Below are 24289 nucleotides of genomic sequence, written 5' to 3' on the forward strand. Positions count from 1 at the left end.
GTCAATCACTTTGCACAGACATACGATATACATTTTGGAAGGGAGATGTACATTGAAAATGAGTCCTTTGAGCTTATGAAGGCCGAGCCGGGCAACTATACAGTGCTGTGCAATCGCAGGCGTGGGCGTGGAAGAGCGTACGTTTCGTGCGGGTCTGTACAGGGCATGCGGCCAGCTCGCTGACCGAGACTTGATGCGCGCCAAAGCGAAACTGAGAAGCGGAAATCGAGAAATTGGGAAACCGCCATCGCGTCATATACGATGGCGGACAGATTGATAGCGACAACCCTGCGGACACGAAGAAGTTAGGACATGTGCTGGCTGCCGAAAGGGAACATGTGTCCTTCTTGCGGCTGGAAGTACCCGTCGGGCTGCACGCCGTCGTGCTCGAACAAGTAGCCGGGCGGCGTGCTGGTGTAGGGGGGCGCGTGAGACTCCTGCTTGACGGAGTCCATCATCCCCTGTGAGTGGTATGCGCCGAACGCGGAGGTGTCGCTCTTGCTGCGCTGGATATGCGCCTCGTGGTGTGGCGAATAGCCCTGCGGGCCGCTGGTGTTGGGCCAGCCGGGAGGCGCAGACGAGGGCTGCGTGGGCACACCATTCGAGAACGAGTCGAAAGCGGGAGATGTGAATGGCGAGTCGTTGCGCGACTTGGGCGCCGAGCTGTCGCCCATGTCCGACATGCTGTGCTTGGGCTCTGCACTGGGCGAGCCAGTGTTGAAGCGCTTCGCGTACCACGCCTTGCGCAGGCTGGCGTCAGCGGAACGTCGATAAAGAGGGCTAGGTACTCACTCCTGCGAGTGCTCTGACGACTTGGAGTGCACCCAGCGGCCCTGGTTGAGTGCCTGCAGGCAGATGTTGACGTCATCGTCACTGCCGCCACTGGCAACCAACAACATCGCGGCGTGGTAGGCGCCGTCGCGAACAAGGCCAGCGTCCCACTCAAACATCTGTCCGCCGACATGACGGCGAATAATGTCTGTCACCTGCGGCAGCTTGATTTCGCAACGAGTGCGCCCGAGCTCGTGGAGGTGACGAAGCTGGTTGAGATCGCTCATCAAGTCGCTGGAGAGGGGCGATGGAGGCTGCGAGCTAGGGTCGATTTTACCCATGCTGGTCTTGTTCTGGAGGCGCTCAAGGCGATCTTCAATTTGCCGGAGAATAGCAGTCTGCGCCTTGAAGATATTGATTTTCTGCTATGTCAGCGGACGCCATTGAAGGCAAAAGAACTCACCCAGCCATCAGCGAACCGCATCACCTCATCACGCTCTCTGAAGGGAGCGGGAGCGGGCTCAGACTTGAGTCTTTCAAACTCTTCCCACGACTGCTCGAGCGCCTCCCAGATGGCGTTTAGCTGCTCGACATTAGGAACATCGCGTTTGCGAGCCTTGACGCTGCTGAGAACGGCATGGATACGACGGCATGCGAGCTGCTGATCAACAAAAACACTCCTTCAAAGCTCCGACAAAAATGAAAACAACTCACTGCAAATCGCACTGGTGCTCCTACCATTCCCGGCGAGATGTGGAAGTGGCCGGGTGACGACATGAGAGGCTGCTTCTCAAGCGCCTGCTCCAGGAACTGCAGGTCGTTCTCGTCGTCGTCGAGGCAAAGCTTGCCGCCCTGGAGCCCAACGGAGAGGCTTTCGTGGACGAAGGCGTACCAGAAAATCCGCTGCTGAATGACACGGATGGTCTCTGCCTTATTGTCGTTAAGTGAGACGTGAGGCGGAAGTATCACGGGTAGTCCGTCATATCCAAAGCTGCTCGAGGTGCACAGCAGCTGGACCTGGGAAAGGGCGGCTTGATACAGCGCCTGGCGCTCGACGGGAGTTGATATGCCTGCAGTGTCAGCCAGTGCAATTGATGCCGGAATAATGGAGAATCACCTTCTGTGAGAGGGAGAATGAGAAGAAGGACCCGAATGCCGTCCCACGAGGGCCTGCGGAGAAGGCCGCATTCGTCGATTTCGCGCAGAATGGTCCGGACGACGCGTTGGAGCTTCTCCAGCCGGCGCAAGCGGTCTCGTTCACGCCTCGCTTCCAACTCGCCGGCGTTAAGAAGGTTCAAAGGACTGAGAGGCTCAGCACTTCCTTCCGCCACATCGAGTTGGCCGCGTTCGTCGACGCCATAAGAGACGCCCCACGCGTAAAGACAGTGGCAGAGAACAGCACCCACTGAGCCCATCGCAGCTGCACAAGGTATGGGCTTTGAAAGATAGAGTGTCACGAAATCAAGCGAGTCGATAATGGGACCTGTATCGTCAGCCAGTCAAAAATGGAAGAATAAGCGTACGCTGGATGAGGAAGCGGCGGAAGAAAGGTGACTCGAAGAACTCGCGCGACAACTCCGGGATACGGTCCATCTTGCGTCCGCCCGGGCTAAGGGAGCGCTCGCCTTCGTCGCCCTGTGAGGCGAGAGCCGCGTCCGTCGCAGACTTGCCGTACAGCATTTCGATCTCCGAAATGCGCTTGCCGCGCCGAAGCTGTTTGGCTGCCTTGAGTGGGGCATATTCATCACTGTAGTCAGCCACTGTTTGAAAATGCCATAATTGGTCCGAGTAAAGCGGGGATCGCTGGTCCACGTCTCTCACACTCACACGCAATTTGTTCCCCGCTCCTGGCAGTTGGTGCAGCTGACTTTGCGGCGTCGCAAGGGGTTCTGGGTGTCCTCAAGCATGGCGTCGCGCTCCGCCTCCTCCTGGCGGGCACGAAGGTCGCATTTGACGCGACGATGGCGACAGGCGCCGCACGCAGTGAACTGGTGACGGGGCACCTTGTTCGGGTTGCCCTTGGTCCCCTTGGTGGGCCCGGACGAGGCCGATTGCTGAGCCGAGTTTCCGGGAGGCGGCTGGTTGGGACTCCAGTCCATTGGGGGGACAAGGTACATGGAGCCGCTGGCCTGGCCATCGTGGAACGACGAAAAGGGACTTCCACTGTTACCTAAATTGTTACTCGGCTCCGAGTTTCCATCGACCATGCCGTTTGGGAAAAACTGGTGCTGCTGTTGCTGGGAGCTGCCGTGCATTTCGAACGTGACAGACGGTGCCATCCCAGAGGAAGACATGTGGTCGTGAGGGTGGGGGACACCCATGTGCTGACGACCTTGGAGACTGGGGCTCGGGTATGGGAGGGAGCGGTGGGATGGCGATGTGCTGGCTTGCGAGCCGTCGTAGTCGTAGCCAAAGCCTTGTGAGCCACCTGGATATCCACCGACACTAAGGTATTCTTGCAAAGGCGAATGCGGTGCACTGCTAGCAGGCAGACGCCGATGCAATGGGTCCGAGGGCGACCCGGAGTGATGGGGGTAGCTCATGAGACAGAGCACGGTGGAAGAGTTTGTTGGGGTGATGTGCAACGAAGGCGAAGGTGATGAGCCAAGTGTTTATGAAGATGAGGAAGACTTGAAGGGTGACGAGCTGTAAGCATAAGAGTCAGTCAGTCACGAGGTGATCGACAGTGTGGAGGATGTGCGGGCGGTGCTGGGCGGTGTTGGAATGGTCCGAGGCGCGGTAAGCACTGCCTCCGAGGAGGGTCCGCATACCCAGCCATGCAGCCATGGCAACCGCCACAAGGAATTGGAATAGGGGGAGTAGAAGGGGGGTGGGGGGGGAGGGGGGAGGGGCGGGGGGAGGGGCGGGGTGTGCGGGGGTGGATTGGTGTTGTGAGGTGCGACTCACCAGGAGATGTTGCTATCGATTGATGGTGCGACAGAGACAAAAGTTCAAAAAAAAAAAGATAGAGATGCAAGGATGATGATCTCAACCTTGAGGACTGTGGATTGTGGATTGTGCGCAAGCGGGAGGAGATGAGTCGACCCAAGGAGGAGGAGGGTGGCGGACGAGAGGAGAGGGGCGCCCGAAGAAGGGGCTCGGACGACGATGAGTGAGGGGGGCGGAACAATTCAAAGGAGGGCGAGGGAAGATCGTGATCGGCGAGGTGCACGAGAAGCACAGAGCAGAGCACGAGGGAGGTGCGGGATAGGAAAAGTCAAGGAAAGGATGGACAGAGAATCAAGAGGTCCTTGCGTTGGTTTGGGGCTAGATGTGTCTCGTCACACAGCAGTGAGTGCGTGGGCGAGACCTCGGGAGTGCGAGCGCGCAAGCGAGTGAGATTGCGCGGGCGGGCGAGTGCGTGTGTGCTTGTGGCGACGGGGAGATCCGAGGACGAAGACGAGGACGGCGCACAATGATCGGTTGACCTGGCGAGGGTGAAGCCGGTCAAGAGGGACGAGCAGGGTGACCTGGGGGTCCGAGCAAGTAGTTGGCGTGCTGGTCGTGTGCTCGAGACGCTATGCTGGATGACCTCCACTCTAAATGCGGCGTAAACAAGGTTTGCGCTGGACAGAGGCGAGGGCGCAGTTGGAAGCTTGCAAGTGGAGGAGAGGTGACGAGTCGATCAACGAACAACAAAAGAGTTGACAGTGAATTGAGTACGCTCGTATTGTGTGCTTTGCGCCAGACGCAAGGTAGGTAGTGGCTGTCGCTTGTACTGGCTAGCGCGGAATCGCTGTGCAGAGGCTAGCCGACGACGACGATGAGACTTGACCGAGGCAGCGGCTTGTGCGCGAAAGAAGTCTGCGGGGGAGGATGTTGGAGGAGGAGGCCCAATTTGTAGTGTGGGCGACTGCGGATCGTTTGAGATGTGGGGGCCCTATTGAATGCCTGTGCCAAGAGGCAATGCTGCCGACAACGCGATAGTCGTCGCAGTCGACGCGTTCGTTTTGGTGAGATGGGACGACGATCAATTGCAGACGTATGCTGCGCTGTCAAGTCGTCTTATCGGTCGTTACGTTGAGCGTTGCCGGAGGGGGGTGGTAGTGCGGGTACGGGTGGTGTGGATGCAGGCGGGGCTACAGGAGCCGGATGCCGGGGCGGGTGGACGAGGGTTGAGGGGGGGGGGGGGGGGGTAAGGGGACAGGTCGAGGGGCGATCGGGGTAGGCACCTGGCTCCTGGAAGGCGGTCAGGTGCTGGGCTACAGGCTAACTGCGAGCTCGCAGACGACTTGCGCAGAGAGCGTGTCGTAGATGCCTCTGTGCGCACACGTTCCTCTACCCTTTGCTCAACAAAATGCCCGCTATCCAGGCCTGGTTGAGTTGAGACTAATAACGACGCTTCCTGTGATCCTGTGCTGTCCGTTGTACAGTCCAGGGGGTCGACGCAGAGGCGAGCGGCAACTCTTGTCGACTAGACAGCGCGATGCGTTGGGAGGATCGGAGGATAGGGGAGCGAGGCCCGAGTTTGGTGGAGGAGGTCAGGATGAGAGGGAGTTGGTTGAGGTGGGTTGGTTGCGTGCCGCGCGAATCGGGGGCACTGGTGCAAATACTAGGCGTAGGCGTACCGTTCTGTAGGTACGACGCGCGAGGGCGGGTGGTTGGCAACGTGCCCACAGGTGCTCGGAGCGTGTCGCGATGATGTGAGCAAATGCGCGGGGTTCGTCGCAAGATCTCTACCCCGCCTGGAGCTTCGGCTGTTCTTCGGGTTGGAGGGTGCGGAACTACCTCTCCACTCAACCGAGGTGGGTCGGGGTCTTTTGGATGAGGATGAACCACGCTAGGACCGGGCCGCAGAACAAGGTGTCCGTGAGCCACGGAAGGTCTGTGCAGTGGTGCTGCAGGCGTGCTGGGTTGGTTGCGAGGCGAGGATCCGAACGCAACAGAGAGGAGCAGAGTACCCTCGGCGTGTGTGATGTTTGGCGGAGGGGAGGTAGACAGCCGGCCGTTGTACCGTCGTCGCGGTATGTGGGAGTGAAGTCTAGAGACGAGGTGAGGAGGCGATGGGGAGGGGAGGGGCGATGATGGAACGATAGAAAGAGAATAGAGGTGAGTGCGCGACGCAGGGAAAGATGGTACCGAGATGGGAGGCGTGTTCTCTTTGTATCAGAGCGGATCGCGACAGCTGGTAGTCAGTGGGGCGGGGGTGTCTTGCAGGCGGTAGGCAACCAGGCAGCCAGGCGGCATGGGCCATGGTCATGGGCGGCATGAGCAGGCCATCAGCCTCAGCCACCAGGCCATACGGCGGCTAGGACGGGCATCCAAACCGGATCAACGGCTCAACGGGCTCAGATACGCCAGTCTGCCAGGTCAACAGGTTACTGGTGTTGGAGACAGGAATTGGTAGATCTCTAGCGTAAGGGTGTAGAGGCCAAGGGGCTTGTGGATGCAAAAATGAGGAGCGGGGCCTCTGGGTCTCGGGGATGGGGGTCGGAGAGTGGGGCTGGGCAGCTCTGCAGGCGGTGTGCAGCGCTGCCTGAAGTGCGAGGGGAATAATCACGGTACAGCTGTGCATGTGAGCAGGCCCGATTAGAGGCTGTATTACATTGCCCGTGTCCGGGCTTTCATGCCTTGCATGGGTGGGGGCAAGAGGAGTAGCGGCATGGGATCAGCCAAGGGGATGTGAAAGGCGGTGGGATCGGTGGAACGAATGGACGTCGACATTCGGTCGCTTTGTCGATCCAGAGCCGAGCCGAGCCCGCAGCGCGGCGCGCGACCAGTCTAGCCCAGTCGTGCCAACGCAGCCTTACCACTGGTCTAAACTTGCCTACCTGGCGGGAAGCCTCGCCGCCTCGTCGCCTCGAGGCGTGCAGCAGCTGTCCAGGCCTTGCATCGTAGGATAGCAGAAAGAGGCGTTTCAGGGTCAGCAAGGAGGCTACGTCTAACCTGAGCCCTCAGGCGTAAATCCCACGATAATCGCCTTATCAGGCACTAACATACCAGGGTCCATGGCCCAGATGCATCCAAAGTGCCTGACACTCCGTCTTGCCTATCCCTCTTCCATGCCGCTCGCGCTGCCACCACTCTTTCTCGCACTCTTGCAGCTCTCCACCACTTGAAGCCTCGCTCAGATCTCCTGGGTCTCCCTCGCTGGACCAGTGGATACAGCGAATGCCTGTTCACGTGCATCCTGAGGCCGCCCCCACGCCCCTTTCCCCACCACAGTCTCCAACAGCAATGCCAGGGCTTCCGCTCCAAACCCAATTCTTTCCCAGTCCAATACCAGAACAGCGCGATACAAGCCTCCATTTGGTGTCGGCGTTCCCACCCTCTGAGCTCAGCTGTCGTAACAGGCTCTTCGTGCCGCGGGTTGCATGTCTCGCCGCCTGCCTCCGCGCCTCCCGCTCGACTCGAGACAGATGCCCGCCTGCATCGCCTCCGATCTCCCCATCACATGTCACAGCCCATTTTTGTCTGGCATTTCGGTGTTTGTATACTTTACTCGAGCCGTGCGCCGCGAGCCGCGACGCGCACGGCATGGCTCCTGAGCTCCTGAGAGTCTGTAAGCCAGTGAACCCGCCCCGAGGCCGATGGCTGAATTTGGTCAGCGGTCGGGTTCTGGGCCACGGGGCCTGGTGATTGCATCTTTGGCTGGCATGGCTGAGGTGGGCTGGACTGGATGGCAGCATCGGGGACTGGAGATGTGCGGATTTGCAGTTCTTTTCGGGTACTCGGAGGTGATCGACACGTGCGCCCTCCCAGGCACAGAAGAGGTCTTCTTTAAGCGTAACAAGGACAAGGTAACGTTTTCTGGGCCAGCGGCAGCCTGACACTGATAGCCTCTGTGTCGCTGACATGCAAACAGATCTTGGTATTGGGCACCTGACATTGACAAGAGCTCCGAGAGCGTCCTGCGCTGCCAAGAGGCGTCGGGGGCTTCGGGGCGTTGAGCGCCTCTCTCTTTCAGGCTCCTCATGATCCCTTGGTGTCCTCTCGAGTCCCTGCAACGGAATTCGCGGCGTCGATAACCCGCAGGCCACACAACCCACAGGCCCCGACCACAAAGCTCCACTCGCTCCCCCTTCGTGGTGATGAGCAGCGAACAAGCTGCATCGCCTCCGATCGCTGTGATCTGCAGAACGACTGCTCCCGATCAGCGCGCGGACGACGCTCGATTGCGATCTGCACTGGGTCACGCCCCATGCAGACTGACGCAAGCAGGGCTGTGGGGCCGTGAGACCGTGAAACCGTGAAGCCGTCAGCGGCGCGGCCGAGCGAGACCGCGAGCCTACAAGCATGCAAGGACACGAGACTAAAGCATCCCAGCCCACGGCCCACAGCAAAGCAAACAGCCCCTTAGCCTCACAAGCTTTACGGCCAGCCAATCCCGGCATGCCGGGTGCTTTCGCTATTTTCCGCTAATTATCCTCTTGGCACATTAGCTGGGCACTTGGACAGCTGGAGCAGGACAAACCCCGCCGTTGTCGGGGCGGGCACAGAGCATGCCCGCACGCCGGTGTGTGGGTGTGGGAGACAGCAGCATTTGAGGACGTGAGAACTGTTGGGTAATGGTGCGGCGCATGCCGCCGCGCACTTGCACTGTTCACGTATGCACTCATGCACTGGCGCCAGCACCTTGAGTCATGAGTCAGGCGGCGGGGCCAGGATGCAGCCTGGTATGGAGCCAGGTTGGGCGACAGGTAAGTGGGCCTGACGCGTCATGCAGATCAGCAGGAGAACAGGAGAAATGATCGATCATGCGCCCGATGCCAGGCATCTCAGGGGAGCCGAAGGGATCTGTGCCACACTCCTTCTGCTACCCTGGTCTTCTTCTGTGTCAGCGAGAGCAATATCATTGTCAGCTACAAACGATGGCGCGTCAACAAGGTGGGCAGCGGCCAGAATAGCAGCGCGCCAGCAAGGCCACAGACGCGAGATGGAGAGGGCGGGGCCTGTCCAGGACATGCACGCGCCGGGAAAATACACAGGGGCTCAGAAAAAGCCTTTGTGCATGTGCATGTGAATGGGGCGAGACATAGCCGCTGCGTAAGCAGCATGGGCACGAGACCTCTGATCACGCAGCGATTAGTCACGACAAGCCAACCGCGAGATCGAATCCCACCCCCCACTGGCGATTTGTCACCTCTCAGCATCAGCGGAATGCTCACGAGGTCTGGGCTCGCGCTGGTGAAATGCCGCATCCCGCATGAGCCTGACTTAGCACCCGGTCTCGGATCGGGGACTGTTTTGTCAGGCTCGTCTCATGCTTCAGGAATGTTACTGCACTGTAACGTGTAACGTTGTCGGATATGCTTTGACTCTGGCCGTCGCCGAGACTGACGCTCCACCTCGGCTTGCACGACGGGTTCACTACTGGTGTACACTTGCGGATCGAGCGATCCCATGGCTACATATGGACCTATGGACCTACAGTACATTGCGCGCGGCACGCAAAGGTGTTGCAGTGGAATCTAGGTACAGCGCGATGCTATTGTCGTCGACCGAGAGCACGCTCGTGCGTGCTGCCCCCGCGATCGCGTGCGCCCGCCTCCACAAGCCAGCGCAGTCCTGTGAGCGCATGCCGCGCAAAGAAGAAGATTGGCACTTGGACGCGGCTTGCCGTGGCCGCGGCAGTGGTTGCTCCGCCGCCAAGGATCGGGCTGTGGAAGGTGTGGGTTTCCTTGGTCGGCGTGCTTGCCCCCGAGCCCGGCGTGCCAGCGCCCGTTCCGCCCGGGAGAACGGAGGCGCTGGGCGGCCGGCTCTGTAAGGCCTGGATGACGAAGAAGGGGTAGATCAACGAGAAGATCGCCATGTTGATCAGGGGCGGTCCAAACGACGTCAGGAGCGTCGCCGGTAAGCCTGGCGTCAGAGACAGGCGTTTCAAAAACCACGGCGGTGCAGAACACGGGCACTCACCGAAGCCGAACATGTACCACCCCCGTGACGAGATGTACGCACAACGGGTGTCTAGTGACCACTGCCGTAACACGAAGATCCACCTGTGACGTCAGGAATGTGATCAGAGGCGGTGCGGATCGACGGAATATTCCACAAGGCCGTTTTGGCGACCCGAGTTGCACTCCGGGAATCTAAGCCCGTTCGGAGGCCGCCGCCGGTGCACAGCCCCCCTTTCCGAGACGCCTTCCGAGCGCAGCACCCGGCCCGAAGAGACCCAGTCGCGCCCATTACGCGGTGAGGCGGTGCGACGGGCAATGGGACGGGCATTATGACGGGTATCGGGACCAAGGCGGAAGTGGGCATTCTGTGTGATCTGCATACTTCTGTGTGATCGACAGGGGAGCACGCCATCTTTGTGGCATCTCGTTGTGGCACTCAAAAGTTGCCGAGGGGGACGAAACAGGGAGACAGTGCTGGACGGATGATGAAAGATGCAGGGGAAGGGGACGATGGGCGCACATAGGGACCTGACTGGACTTACTCATACGCGTAGTAGGAATTAATCAAGCTGATGAAACTGATAGACAACAGTCTTCCAATGACAGGGATGAGCGCCATGGACCGCGCAACGAGAGTGAAGTCGGCGATTAGGAGGAGCCGGGTGAGGGTGAGCCATACGCGATCCGTAGTGGTGGGTGTCGGAGCAGCGGTGGTGTGCCCGGTATGGAGGGGTTGATGGCGGTAGCTGGCATGAGCTCGGTCCCAGAGCGCGTGACAAGCAGGCTGAAGCTCGAACCAGGATCAAAGGGCGCAGGAACGGGTCGCAGATGCCAAGACGGTTGGCTCAGAGGTGGTGACTGACGCCAAGCCCAGCTTGGCGCGACTAACATTCCACACCCCTATTTCCTCCGTCGCGCTCACAATCTGCTCAACACTCACCTGGGATGCATCATGCCCTGCGCGCGGCGCGCAATCCCCGGGCCCCAGATCGCGTTGACCCAAAAGCACACGGCAAAGAGGGGCCAGCTGAGTAGCGCATTGAACCAGCCGCGCACCTCGCGCGTCGTGGCCGTCACGGTAGAGAGATCGTGCTGCGCATCGCGCGCAAACAAGGGCGACAGGACGAGCGGGAACAGCGACAGTAGCGTCAGGGAGAGAAGATTGATGAGCGTGAGCTTAACGACTTGAGAGCGCAGCTCGGGGTCACTGGGGTCAGCGGCATGTGGGTCCGCCGAGGCGCTCGGCGCATGTGAGCGGAGAAGCGCGCGGGGCACAGGAAGATGAGGAGGGCGTGGCTTGGGCGTGGGCTTGGGCATGGATATGGGCATAGGAATGGGAACGAGAGACAGACTGGAGCGGAGGCTAATACAGCAGTAGAGTGACCGTCTCACATTTGTCAACATGCCCTGTCACGAGAAGTGGGGCACAGATCATGCCGCGGCGCCGGTCCGTGTATCATTTGACGCCACCCGCGCCATGTCCTTTCCGCGACGCCGCCGCGCTCAGACCCGGAATGGGGCGCGCAAGCGCGCCCCGCTGATCCGGTGACGCTGAGGATCGGGGAAATCGCTCTCTCCTGGGCATACAAGGGACCCCGGGCACGGGTGCTGGCGATCTGGATGGCGAGACGATGAGAAAGAGAACGGAGGACGGGGGAAAGGCCATAGCGGGCTGTGACGAAACGCGGTGAGAGATCAGGAGCGCACGACACAGACACATGACAAGGACACGCGCCCCAGATCTCGATCGAACGCATTCCGATCCCATCCCTATCAGATCATCGGAGGCATAGACCCGAGTGGGGGGGATAAGAGAGTGGGGATAGACGGGACAGGTTGCCGACGGCACGTGCAAGTCTGTGCGGAGGATGTGAGGGCGCGAGGGCGTAGTCAAGTGCAAGGCGTTCTTTTGTTCAGAGCGTCGTCGAGGATCGCATCGGACATGGCACCGAAGAGCCTGACACGGAGGGTCTTGCTCAAGGGCCCGAGGCCGACGGCCGAGGGAGGATGAGGACGGCGGGTCATGTCTCCTCCACGATCTGGCGGCGAGAACAGGAGGGACGCCAGGAATAGAAGGAGACATGCCACTAGGGAAGCAGAAGATCAGGCGACGGCGAGCGACCATGGCGAAGCTGGGGACAGCCGGGTGAACGGATGGGAGGCATCAGATTATGGGAGGAGGAGATGATGGACACGAGCCAACCGCAGCTAAGGCAGACGCCGCCGCACAGTCGCCATGAGTCGGGGACTTCACACAGGTCTACGGCAAAGCCTGCATCCCCAGACTCATCCGCTGCTATCCTCAATCTTTCAAGGGCTCCATGATGTACGCTCGCCTGCAGACTTGCTGGCGGCGGCTGCATGTGCCCTTCCATGGCAGTTGGTCCAGGTTGCGCAAAGCAGCCTGCTCAATGTCAGGTAGTCGCAGCCCAGCCGGCAGCCCCTCGATGCCGGTCCCCTCTCTGAGGCCTTCGTGACCCGACACTGCACGCCGGGAGGAGTATATGGCAGGTTGCTGCTCTCCGCCGCTCTCCGCAGCACTTCGATGCCACCCTTCCCAGCTTCATGGAATTCAACGTAGCGCGGATGGAACGGGCCACTGTAAGGGAGACCGGCGCTCCAGCACTCGCGGGACGGCCTGCGCCGCGCCGCTGTATCCCTCGTCTGCCGCTACCACACTCCGGCTTTCCTCCCGCTCCCCGATCCCCTCCCGAAAAGGTACTCACCCCCAAACAAGCCCCCAGCTTCGTCTCACGCGCGTGACGTCTCGGACGCCAGAAAGTACCGCATCGCGCGCACGCGCGACATGTACAGCCACATCGGCGCCCGTCGTGCCCGTGACGCGATCCTGAAAAGGTGTCTCGATGCCTAAGCTGAGGCCGCCGCCACTGTAGGGAGAGCTGGGGTACGGCGAAGCGGGGTATGCAAAGGCGTAAGCGCTTGGTTGGGAGGCGGGGGAGGCGGGGGAGTGGCCGTTTGGGAGTCGCGAGCTCGCTTGCAGGGGGCTGGCGGGGAGTGGTGAGCGGCCGGGTGAGGGCGAGGGTGGGGGTGACGCGCGTCTGCGCGGGGGAGGGGGAGGGGGAGGGGGAGGTGGGGTCGCGGGGTCATCGGACAGGTCGATCGCGCCGGGGCGTCGTCGGTGGATCATCCTGCTTACAGGTGTGGATGGTGTGAAAGAGGGGGCTGCGGATTACCTGCTGGTTGGGGTTAACATGAAGGCGTGCCTGGTTGCGGGGTGGAGGTAGTCCGACGCCGACGCCAGACACAAATCAGCGCGGCGGTCTGCGTCATTACGGCGGCTTAACGGGAAAGGAAGTGTGGTGCATAAAGCGGAGAGAGGAGCATCCGAGCATCCCAGTCAAAGTACAGGTCCGTGATGGTGTGACTGATATGATCGTGTCCCTCGCTCGCAGTGCCGTCCTCTCTGTCGACATCTTCCCACAAGGTGAAGGCCAGCTCGCCGCCGCCATCCCCACATCCATCGTATTGTGTTGATGCTACGTATTCTGCGAGCGGCTGCACCCGCTCAACCCTCCCAGGTATCTGTGAATCCCAGCCCAGCTTCTACCGCAGCCATCCGAGCCTCGAGACCCAGGTCTAGCCACCGCTCGTAACCTTGGGTGCGCATCGCACGCCCGGTGCGCGGATTGATGCGCGCTTCGCCGTTCTCGGCGGCCGCGCGATCAGCCATTTCGAACGCGTCGTCGACCAGCACCATTGACCGCACAATCGGAACCACATCAAGGAACAGCGATGGGTGGGGAAGGAGGCGCGCGCTGAGGGGGACGAGCGGGTCCAGGAATGGAAGCAGGCCGCGGACGTATGTTGTCCTGAGGATTAACACAAGCCGATGTTCCAACTCACTGGTCGTAGTGAAGACGTCGCGAAGCGCGGGACAAGCTGCCGCCGGCGCATTCCACTAGAGCTTCCGCCATCTCCTCGGACGCACTGTACGCTGCCAGCTCCGGATACAAGTCCTGCACATCCGGCTTACACACAAGCCGAATGCCGTCCTGGTCGTCGCCGGAAGGCATGAAGCGGTCGCCCTCACAGACCTGCGGATGAGCAGGGATAAGTCGCGGCCACATACCTCCAGCCTCGCCCAGGGACGCGGCGCCACGAACGTGTCCGCGTAAGACTCGGCATCTAGCTGACGCGTCAATGTCCCGATCTCCCCGAGACTGCGCTTGTCGACGCCATCGTGGCGGCGGCGGCGTGCACACGAAAATTGCCGATCGAGCTGCATCTGCATCAGGGCGGCTCGCAAGTCGAATCGCTCCTCTGGTTCGTTGCCGTTGGGCGGGAGTGGCTGCTCCAAGAGATCTGTAAGGCAGGGCCGCGAGCAGTCTTGGAAAAGCCGTGGAACGTCACAAGCCAATCCGTGTCTGCGAGCGATGCTTGCAAGATAAGGCTGTACGAGGTAGGAAGGGGCGGCTCGGAAGTGTAGGATGACCTGGAGAGGGAGGATGTCGGTGGGGATGGTGGCGAGATCTGGATCAGCTATGGGAACTGTGTACTCAGCTCACCATTGCATGTGATGACCACAGGTCGGCGCGATTCAGCTATGAGCGAGACAATGGCAGGCCAGAAAGTGCTGGCCTCGTCGAAGAGAATGTCGGCCTCGTCGATGAGAATCAGTGACTGCTTCGTCTTGGCAGTCGTAGCTGAGGGCTCTGGAGATGGGCGAGTGTCCCCTTCGAGATCGATCGGCTCGGTCTGAGACCCTTGGCTCCCAGGTACTGTCTTCTGGGGCTTCGTCTTCGCATTAGAGAACAGGGCCTTAGCTGCTGCTGCTGCCGACTTCTTCTGATCGCGCGAGCCAACGGTGTGATTCCTGCTGACGTCGCCAACTAGGTTAAGGAGCTGGGGGCCGGTCCGCTTGCCAATGCCAGGATACACCTCGAACACATCCCATCCAAGCTCTGTTGCAACGGCATGGACAGCGGCGCTCTTTCCAGTGCCACTTGGTCCAGTGAGGATGATCGTGTTGCCCACAAATGCGCCCAGAGGAGGGTATGAGTTAGGCCTCTCACCCGGCCCGAGATACGGCTCTGTGTACGGTTCTGGAGGCTCCTCGTCGCCGTACTCCTCCACTGGCTCGCCGAAGATGCCGATGTCGTCAACAATCCAAGAAAGCTCGGGATTGGCTATCTTCCGGCGCGGCACTCGGCGAATGATCTTACGCACGCCTGCCTGACCGATGGAAAGTGCTTCGAGCCAGTTGCGCAGGTACTCGGCCTCAAGCTCATTGCCCAGAACAGCTCCGGCCTCGCAAGGTCGGTGGCGCTCACACCAAGTTTCCCTGTTATTGTCCGGCCTGCTGTCCGCTAGAACAGCAGCGATAGCTGGGTGCTCAAGAATGAATGGCGGGGCAGAGATGGGAGGTGGGGAGGGAGCCTTACACGGCGCCTTGCGCGACGAGGTCTTGGCAACTATGCTTTGGAGAAATGTATCAGTTGCGTCAGCAACGGCAGGCTTTGGGCGCTCGCGGTAGCGCAGCCGGGTCGTCGGAGTGGATGGTCCAGCCTCAGCCAAACCAAGGTGGTCAGGCCAATCGCCGCCTGGCAGCGGAGCGGCAGGCTCTTCGCCTTCTCGACAAATGCCCCAGCCGTTCTTGATGGTTCCGAGCTCCTGTCTTCTCCCATTGGCGAAGAAGGAATGGACCTGGGGCTTCATCGAGCCCCCGTTCACAACCTTAGGGGTGTTCGCACGGCTGGCCACACCACTGACTGTGACGCTGTTGATTGGTGTTGAGGGAAAAGCCACTGCTGGGCTGTACTCCTGCAAGATTTCAGATGTTCGCGCTGGTGGGCGGGGGCCGAAGAAAGCATGGGTAGGCTTGCTATCGCTGGCAAACACGACATTCTTTCTCTTTGGCGCGCGCGGCGTGTCTTCCACCTCCACGGGGTCGTGCGCCTTGCCCGTCCCTCTTTGACGGACCTGCGACGCAGGCGGCGTTCCTCCGGTGAACACGACCTCCGTGTCATCTGAGTCGCTGATGGCGTGCACAGAGTCGGGGGATAGCTCGACGCGGCTTCGAGAGGGCCCTGCGCTGGGTTGGGACTCAGAGTGTGAACCAAGCTGATTCTTCACCACTCGGCGCTTGCGTCCAGGCTTCGACGCGGCTTCTGTTGTCAGCCCCCTCTCTTTCATCAGAATGCTCCCCTTCCCCACCAACTACTCCACAAAGCCCACGGCCCGTCCAGGCATCACGACAGCCTTCCCTCTCACCTTCAACAGTCGCCTCAGACTCGCGCTTCCGACCTCTCGTCTCTTTCTCGGGAGGCGGAGCTGGGGGCGGCGGAGTTGATATGCTCATCCCATCGGCGCCAAAGACGAGCCGTCCTTGCGGCGGCCCATCCTTCTTACGCCGCCTGCGCGGCGCTTTCTCCTTCTCTTTGCTGAACTGCAGCTGGACAGGCTGTAGAGGTTGACCCCAGAGCGCGTCAAGCGTGCGTGGCTGGGGGTCGGGGGAAGCTGGCCCGGACGCGGACGTGGACGCGCCGGGCTGTTCTTCAGTGTGCATGCTGGAATCAGCCCAAACTCTGCAGGCGGTGCTTGTCTACCTGCTCTATTCTCGGCGCATGGATAAGATAAGGGCCTGACACGAGCGAGTGATCACAATGAGTAAAGGGGAGTGGAGTGGAGTGGAGTGGAGGAAGGAAAGTGACATACAACGCGTCAGATGAGTGGATTCGACATTGACGCGTCCGTCCCTGAAAGCCAAACGTCGCATTTCCCTCCGTCATTAACTCCGTTCTGATGTCCTGCGACACAACGCCAACACGCATTCTACGCGCTCTCCAGCGCTTGATCTCGCACTAACTCATGTGACGATGTGCATTGAGTCCTATGTAATACAAACATGCTGCCCAGTAACTGGGTTATTTTCTAACGGACACACTAGGCGAGGGCATTCTCGACATCGGCGCTGTCGTCGCCCTCCATCTGTGTGAAGGTGAGGAACGCGGCGGGGCGGTGAATAGGCGCCCAGAACGGCTGCGGCCGGTCGAGCGTCATGTTGTAGTGAATTTTGTCGGTCCAGCTCTGGGTAAGACCAACGCCGTAGTTCCAAACACCACCCTCCGGCACGAGTGTCATGCCAAGGATGCGGTCGGTGAGGAGCAACTGAACACGAGTCGCCATGCTTGCGTTCCAGCCGGGGAACTGGCCGCTCTGATCCTCATTCTTGCGGCCCCATTCGAAGCCCGCAACCGTGAGCTCCCATGCGTTCAGCGAGACCGAGCCAGGCGTGAATGCCGCCGTGACACAGATGCTTGTCGGCGCCCAGTCCGGATTCGCTGCCATGATCTTAGCCTGCGTGGTCACGTCCTGTGGCGCCAGATGGTTGAGTTCCTGGCTCTGCGTCTTGATCCAGCCGAGTGGCTCAAGGCCCTTCAGAAGGAAGTCGTGCTGCGGCAACTCGTGCGGCAGCTCGATTGATGTAGCAGTGCCACGCTGGGGAACCCACGCGATTGCCTTGATTTCCTTGACCTGAGAGTTGTCGGGCGGCGACACGCCGTACAGGAAGCCAGCGACCTGGGTACGCAGGTCCGCCGACACGACGAACGTCCGCAGGATGTTCTTGGGCATAACGAAGGTGAGCGCGCCGGCATCATCCTTGACCTCGTCGTTACCGACGAAGAGGTGGTTTGTGCGCAGCGGCAGGTTGGTTGCAGAGATTGCACGCACGCGCCAGTCAGACTTGGACGCGAAGGTCGCTACCTCGTACTGCGTGGAGGTGACTGTCTGAATCAGGTCGCCGTGAATATTCGTCGTCTTGTGCTGGACGGCCGTCACGGCAGCCGACGCCTCAGTCGACTTCTCGATCTCGGCCATCTGCTGACGCTGAATCGATGGCGCCTGAATCTCCATACCAAGAATAATGTCACGGATTTCCGAGGCCGTAAGCGACGCAATATTGACACTATTGCGCTTGCCGAAGTCGGTTAGAATCACGTCCTTCAGGGCGACTTCGACCTTCATCCACTCCTCATCCGAGAGCGTCGGCCACACATGGTACGACTCTGTTATGGTGTTGCGGTCGGGGCGCAAAATGATCTTGGACTTCTCATTGTTGACGTGGAGCGCACGAAGGATAAGAATGAGACGCGAGAACGCGGTATAACTCGAGATGCTCTTGAGCCAGTCATCGTAAAGATTGAAGAGCACGAGCTGTGGCTGAGTCGCGCGCAGGATAAGGTCGCCAAACTTCTCCATCTTGAGCGTCGCCTGGAAGGGGAGCTGCAGCTCGGAACCCTTGATGACGATGTTCGGGAAGTCGAGCAAGTGAACCTCTAGCGGGTCAAGCATACCCTTACGCGTAACAATGACCTGCTTGGGCTGCTCCTCTACGGGGAGCGAGCGGATAAGCGCGGCAACCTCTTCGGCTGTCTTCCACTTGGCAAGCTGGCCGAGACGCTTCTGGCCCGCCCACACAGACGTGTGGATGATCTTCAAGAACAGCTGGCCGGTACGTGGGTTGAAGATGAAGATGGCACCGTTGATCGGCTTGGTCGTCAAGTTACCCTCAAAGGTCTTGTGAATGGTGACGCGGTACACGTTGGTGTCATCAACAAACCAGATGACCTGGTTCGAGAACAGTTCCGAGTAGTTCGACGAGTTGAGGTACGGCTCGGTCGGCTCAGACGAGTAGAGCTGGAGCGACTTGCGGATACGTTCACGCAGGACATACAGCGCAGGGTTGGCCTTCATGATCTTAGCCATGGCCTGTTGCATGAGTGGCTTGAAGCCAGGGAACCAGCAGCCGTAGCCCGAGTAGATGTTGTACGCAAGGTCGACAGCGATGAGGGTACCGGTTGGCGATGGATAGATCGACTGCGAGTCACTCGAGTAGTCAAGGTACTTAGCACGCGCGTAACGCTCAATGTCGTGGGAGTCGAAGTCGCCCCAGCGCAGCTGAATGTCGATCCAGAACTTGTTCGACGTCGTGCCGTCCATTGTGTCACGGTTGTCGTTGAGGAGCGACGGACGCGTGATGAGGAATTTGTGGGAGGCGAACAAGAGAATGTCCGATGCTGACGAGTTCATCTTGTACGATTTACGCGGGTGAATTTGCTCCTTCTGAACAGACTCGATGCCGAGCGCCTCCATCTCTTGGTCGAGGACCTGGCAGATATCCATGCAGAGCGACTCGTGAATCTTCTGCCACAAGTGGGCACGGAAGATTTGAATGAGCGAAATCTTCAGCGTCGGGATCTTGCCGTGCATGAACACGCCCGTCAGGTCAAGCTGGACCTGGAAACCGATATAGACGTTGGCACGGTTGATCGTCGGCGACCACCAAAGCGTGAAACGACGGTTAGGCAGCTGGGACAGACCGGAACGTTGCGCATTTGTAAGCCTGGAAGTCAGCAAGGGGAACAGATAAGGTAGTGGGGCAAGCCGGAGACGGGGCCGATGCCAGATATACGCACTTCTTGAACTTCATCGACTCTTCCTGTCATGTTAGCTTGCACCATGCAATTATAACTCACAAATCCACTTGAACGCTCCCAGAACAGACTGAGGAAGTCAGTAAGGATCTCGCACATAAGTCATAGAACAGGGGAGCCGTGGGTAAGATGGTTGAGGCCGCAAAGGCTCCCTCCACCCTTCCACACGCATTCTCCTCGCTGCGTCAGTTTAACTCACCCTTCCCAGCTCGGGAAACCGGTCGCCTTGAATGCCGAATGCTCAAGGATGCCCTCGACACCACCGAGCGCGGCGATGACGTCGACACGGTATGCGTTGAGCTGCCACAGCTTTCCGTCGTGACGCTGGTTGGTCCAGTAGAACGGGTTCGCGCGCAAGCGGTGGTACTGCTGGAACGCGACGCGCACGCGCCAGCCCTTGTCGTACGCCAGCGTGTGTCGGTCCTTCTGGAACAGCGTGTTGATACGCGGGATGCCGCGGTCCCACGAGTCCTCGAGGTCCTCGAGTGTGAGACGACGGTTCGCCGCCGTCGCCTCCTTGCGCTTCATCGCGTACTCCGACCACACGCGGGCCGAGTCGAGGAACTCCGCCTCCCAAGGCTGAATGTAACGGTACAGGTTGGGGATGAGGGCATCCTCCTCGTGAGTCATACCTGAGCGGAAGTGGGAGATACCGCCACCGTCTGTCTGCTTGCTCCATCGGAGGTCCGACGTTGGAATAAGGACGAAACCCATCGACAACATGCCCAGACCACCCAGCTCCTTCGGGGAGTAGAAGACAGCAGGAGGGAAGCGGCTCGGCATCTTCGAGTTGAGACCGACCTTGACACGCGTCTGCACCTTGTTCTCGGCCTTGACGAGGGCGTCCAGGAGCTCGGGAGTCGTGACAACCGCCTCGCGGTAGTAGGTCATTAGGCCAATGAGCGCCGTGTTCCACTTGTTGATAATCTTAGCGAACGTGCCCGAGCCCGACGACATAAGAATCTGGCGGATACGGTTGTTGAACTCGGCAATGCCCTGGTCGGAGACTCGAAGGAAAGCCTGCGCCGTGCGCTCCTTAGTGTTCTCCTGCACGAGGTTCCACACGCCATCCTTGAGTGTGTACTGCTCGCCGTTCTCGGTGCGCACGCGTGGGAGGATGCGCACCTCAAAGCCGCACATCGAGAATAGCAGCTGCGGATTGTCCTTGCTGTATACGCTGCACATGGTGTCCTCCCACTCAATCGTAGTGAGAGAGCGGGGTAGCGAGTTCTTGACATTCCAGAACACTGCGCGGCCAAGGTTGACGTCGTGCTTGTTCAGGCGCATGCGGCAGTCACGCGGCCAGCACCGTTTGTTGTTGTACCCAATGACATTCTCGTTGTTTGGGTCCGGGTTGGCGGAGAGGAAGCGCTGGATGAGGTCGCGCGACTCCTCGGCACTGAAGCGGAACAAGATGTGAATACGGTCAACGTAACGACTGTAAAAGCGGATGGGATGACGGGTCTCGGTTGCCGTGTCGCGGTACTGTAGGAACGAGTTGGGCGCGGCGGGAGGGCCAGCCATTTCCGACGCGCGTTGCAGGCCAAGAATGAGGAGATCTAGCACAAGGCCGTAATACTGCGTGATGAACGACGAGAACTGCAGCCCACGGATCATGCCGTATGCGTTGACATGCGACATGTCCTTGAAAGTCAATGTCAAGTTGTTGCGTGCACTGATGTAGTCGGCCAAGTTGTGGTCCATGACCAGGCGAAGGAGACGGTTGAGCAGGGTCAAGTCGACCTTCTCCCACATGCGCGAGAGAACACTCTCCATCATCACGACACACTCGCCATCGCTTGTGTCCCAAATGTCCGTGAGGTTGTTGATTCCCTGGCACCACTTGTACACGAGGAGGGGAGGCGGCTCGGTATCAGCCGGCTTGATCCATGCTGGGAAAAGGTGGCGCTTGTCCGCCTCGTACCAGAGGAACTGGTCAAGGTAGGCGTCGGTGATCTTCTCAACCGGCTCAATGTCATAACATGGGATGAGCTTGTCGTAGGTGTCGAAGAACTCGATGCCGGCCTCCTTGAAAGCGCGCTGCGTCAACAGCAGCCGCTTGATGCGCGACAAACATTCGTGCGGGTTGTCGTAAGCCTGCTCGACCAGCGCGAGCTCTTCGCGTTGCGATTGGTTCAAACGCCCGTGCACGCTGTACGCCTCCTTGAGCTTCTCGAGTGCCAGCACCAGCAGCTTGGTGTCGTGCTTGTACGACAGCGGCGGGAAGGGGATTGGCGCAAACTTGCGACTCTCTAGCCAGTGCACCGTCGATGTGTAGATCGCCACAGCCTCCTCAGATGAGATGTATGGCCCATCCTTGAGGTAGGAGTTCTGGCGCTCCTGCTCCGCCTTGAGGTACAATCGCGTGAGACGCCCGAGATTCTTACGCACAACCGCCTTGTCGACAGTGGCACCGCGACGGATACGTTCACGGTTGTAGTGGGCCACGGAGGTCCACCAGTCGGCCTTGGACTTGATGTATCGGAGGATGATATTCTCGATGGGCGCCGGCATGCCAGGCACCTTCCATGGAATGTTCGCCTTCCAACACCCTGCTTGTCAGCACAGATTGCTCCACCTCAACTTACGCCATGCCTCGGAAAGATGTTGCAGAATCGTGCGCGCCTTGTTCTGCTTGATACCCTCAGGCATCATGTCGAGGATATCGTGCATTACAGCGGCGCGCAGTTCAAGGTCGAAGTGTGATTCCACACGCTGCTTCGTCACAGTCTGGACGTCAGCGTGCTCCATGTTTCCTCTGCTCGGTCCGTTTCGCTTCGGCCATCACGTCGAATGCCTGACTTACCTTCGCAGTACCCTTTGAGTTACGACCCTCGAACTGACGTGCCAACAGGTTCCCCAGCCAACGCTCAAGCAGCGGCACGATGCCGCGCATGAAGAATAGCCACACGCGCCATCCAGGCTGCCAGAAACCAACACCAGGACCCTTGCCGACCGGACCAGTGTTGAAGCGCGAGTAGATCAGGTGCTTGAGGTCCTTGCACATGCGGATTTGCCTCATAAGCTTGTACTTGTAACGGTACATGCCAGTAAGCTGACCGACATGCGCGAACATGTACTGCAGGCCATCGGCGAGCTGGAATGCGTCGACGTTGCCGAGGCGGAACTGAACGTGCGCGTCCACAATCAACTTGGTCAGGCGCAGGATTTCGCGGACGAGGTGGAATGCGTTGCCGAAGCGCGAGCGCTTACGCTCCTTTGTTGTGAGCGTCTTGATAGGCTTTAGGTTCAGGTTGTAGTCGAGGTGGAGATAGTTGAGGTTCTTGCGGTGGATGAGGAGGTTGAGCATGTTGTAGCCCTGGCGCACGACCTGGAGACCAGCCTCAACCCAGTCGAGGCGCGTCGACTGGAAGAACTTGGTGTTCTTCAGCGACTTGAACAGGTTGCGCTTGGCCATGGCCTTTGGAGGCTTCTTGTGGAGCTCGTTGAGAACGTACACCTTGAGCAGCTTCTGATACGACACGCGCACCTTGACGGCCTGGTCAGGTGGGCAGTGCTCGAGGTACAGAGTCTTGACCATCGGCACGTCCTGAGCACGGCGCATCCGCCCACTTCGCTGGTTGTACGGGTATGGCGCCCAGTACAGCGCGATCGCGTCGGCCGTAAACTCATTCTCAAGCGGGCGCGAGTCGAAGAATGGGTCCAGCTCCTCAGGCATCTCAAACGCGTCGTCCTCGTCCTCGTCATTCCCGTACCCAAACACCTCGTCCTCGTGCGACACCAACTGACTGTGTGCGTCGGCGACCACCCGCTGCGAGATCGGATTGATCAGCGGGTCGAAGTAGAACGCGGGCAGATCGGGGTCGTCCGTCTTGATGTACACGTTCTTGGGCTCGTGGTACAGATCGATGTGGACCGAGCGGGGGAGCGAGTTGTAGAGGTGCGGGTACGCAACCTTATACTCGGAGCGAATCAGGCCACGGATGATGACTTTGTTGATGTCATTAAACTCGTTCCAGTCCTCGTCGTACGGGTCCGTGTCGCGGAACAGGGGCTCGAACTTCGGCCCACCAGGCAGCGCAATATTGAGCGCCTTGGCTGTAAAGAAGCTCTTCTTGTCGAAGAGGTAGAAGGCATTACGGTCCGTGTAGTCGCTGAGCAGCTGGCGGCCAATGCGGAACAGGTTGGCCATTTGCGGCAGTGTGAGCTGGAAGTAACGATAGCTGGGGCCGTTAACCTGCTCCGTGTCTTCCAGTGGCTGGGGGTCGTAGAACCAGTCGATGATCTCGGCGTCGTCCTCATCGTCAAGCTCGAGCTGGATAGCCTCGAGTGGGTCCACGTCCAGCACGTTGTCACCATAGTCCATCGGTGGTTCCTCGTCGTCGAACGGTGGGAAGCGCATGCGCTTAAAGTGCCGACGGTCGCGTTTCTCTCGCCTCATCGCCAACCACATCGATGCCCACTGGGCATGGTACACTGGCTCGATCACGCGCGGGATCTCGTTGACGAACGTGATCGCGCCTGAGATGTGATAAAGCACTGGCACCTCGCGCACCTGCTCCCACGGGTTGGGGATGTTCTCGAGCAGCTTCATCACCGCGTGCGGCACGTACTTGAGCGCGCCGAGATGTGCGCGCTTGTCGTTCCGGAACTTGCGGTTGGACATGTCACCGTGGTCCTTGATGATCTTGCGAATATGCTCTGCACATTAGCTATCGCCTCGCGCCTCACGCGGCCAACAAATCTTACCAGGTGGGAGGTCCTGCGGAGTCAGCATCAATCATGGTGACAACCCCCTCCACTCTGCACAAACAACTGCATCTGCCACTCTGCCACACACGCGCGAGGGACGCGAGGGACGCGAGGGCAGCGCACACTGTGCATGACTCACCGCCTTTCCCATGTCTATGCCGCCACCGCCGCCGGTGCGGCGCTTCATGTCGAACCGGCGCTTCTGGCTCTGACGCCATTTCCTTGCTTTCTTCTCGATCTCGGCCTGGGTGAGGGTGCCGAAGAAGTCGCCCTCCATGCCCGAGTCGCCGTTCGGCTGTCCGCCTGACGGCCCACCGAATCCTGGAGGGGCTGACATGGCGAGCACCGATTGAAGTGGGTGGGGATGTTTGTGGGTGTTGAGGATTTCGATGCCTTCGAGTGGCAACTGGTGAGCAACGTGATCCTTAACGGTGGATCGGCGGACATTCGGCATTTTTACGGTGTGGCAATCTTTCAATTTTGAAGAGTGGGGCAGGAAGTGCTGAAGGATGC

At 59.6% G+C, this 24289-nt stretch overlaps 6 protein-coding genes across 6 annotated transcripts; 1 reads left to right on the top strand and 5 right to left on the bottom strand.

Moving 5' to 3' along the window:
* Positions 1-305: 305 nt before the first annotated feature.
* On the bottom strand, positions 306-3314 carry COLE_06773 (uncharacterized protein; the record flags this gene model as incomplete). The annotated part of the gene is made up of 7 exons (XM_018425547.1): positions 306-750; positions 793-1193; positions 1235-1429; positions 1486-1841; positions 1889-2254; positions 2295-2518; positions 2599-3314. 7 exons carry the CDS (start codon positions 3312-3314, stop codon positions 306-308), a joined length of 2703 nt encoding a protein of 900 aa, XP_018276347.1.
* A 5885-nt stretch (positions 3315-9199) lies between these two features.
* COLE_06774 (uncharacterized protein) lies at positions 9200-10925 on the bottom strand (the record flags this gene model as incomplete). Its single annotated transcript, XM_018424875.1, has 4 exons — positions 9200-9570; positions 9628-9710; positions 10151-10354; positions 10549-10925. 4 exons carry the CDS (start codon positions 10923-10925, stop codon positions 9200-9202), a joined length of 1035 nt encoding a protein of 344 aa, XP_018276348.1.
* Positions 10926-11064: 139 nt separating this feature from the next.
* On the bottom strand, positions 11065-11733 carry COLE_06775 (uncharacterized protein; the record flags this gene model as incomplete). Its single annotated transcript, XM_018419744.2, has 1 exon — positions 11065-11733. One exon carries the CDS (start codon positions 11731-11733, stop codon positions 11065-11067), a length of 669 nt encoding a protein of 222 aa, XP_018276349.1.
* Positions 11734-12173: 440 nt separating this feature from the next.
* On the top strand, positions 12174-12371 carry COLE_06776 (uncharacterized protein; the record flags this gene model as incomplete). Its single annotated transcript, XM_065626500.1, has 1 exon — positions 12174-12371. One exon carries the CDS (start codon positions 12174-12176, stop codon positions 12369-12371), a length of 198 nt encoding a protein of 65 aa, XP_065482194.1.
* A 763-nt stretch (positions 12372-13134) lies between these two features.
* COLE_06777 (uncharacterized protein) lies at positions 13135-15284 on the bottom strand (the record flags this gene model as incomplete). The annotated part of the gene is made up of 4 exons (XM_018420509.1): positions 13135-13438; positions 13473-13663; positions 13699-14099; positions 14135-15284. The coding sequence occupies 4 exons, from the start codon at positions 15282-15284 to the stop codon at positions 13135-13137; spliced, it is 2046 nt and encodes a 681-aa protein (XP_018276351.1).
* Positions 15285-16511: 1227 nt separating this feature from the next.
* On the bottom strand, positions 16512-23690 carry COLE_06778 (uncharacterized protein; the record flags this gene model as incomplete). The annotated part of the gene is made up of 6 exons (XM_018424138.2): positions 16512-18972; positions 19046-19068; positions 19106-19133; positions 19263-21615; positions 21652-21793; positions 21870-23690. 6 exons carry the CDS (start codon positions 23688-23690, stop codon positions 16512-16514), a joined length of 6828 nt encoding a protein of 2275 aa, XP_018276352.2.
* Positions 23691-24289: the final 599 nt, after the last annotated feature.

The sequence above is a fragment of the Cutaneotrichosporon oleaginosum genome, assembly GCF_008065305.1.
Source record: "Cutaneotrichosporon oleaginosum strain ATCC 20508 chromosome Unknown ATCC20508_contig06, whole genome shotgun sequence".
NCBI lineage: Eukaryota > Fungi > Basidiomycota > Tremellomycetes > Trichosporonales > Trichosporonaceae > Cutaneotrichosporon > Cutaneotrichosporon oleaginosum.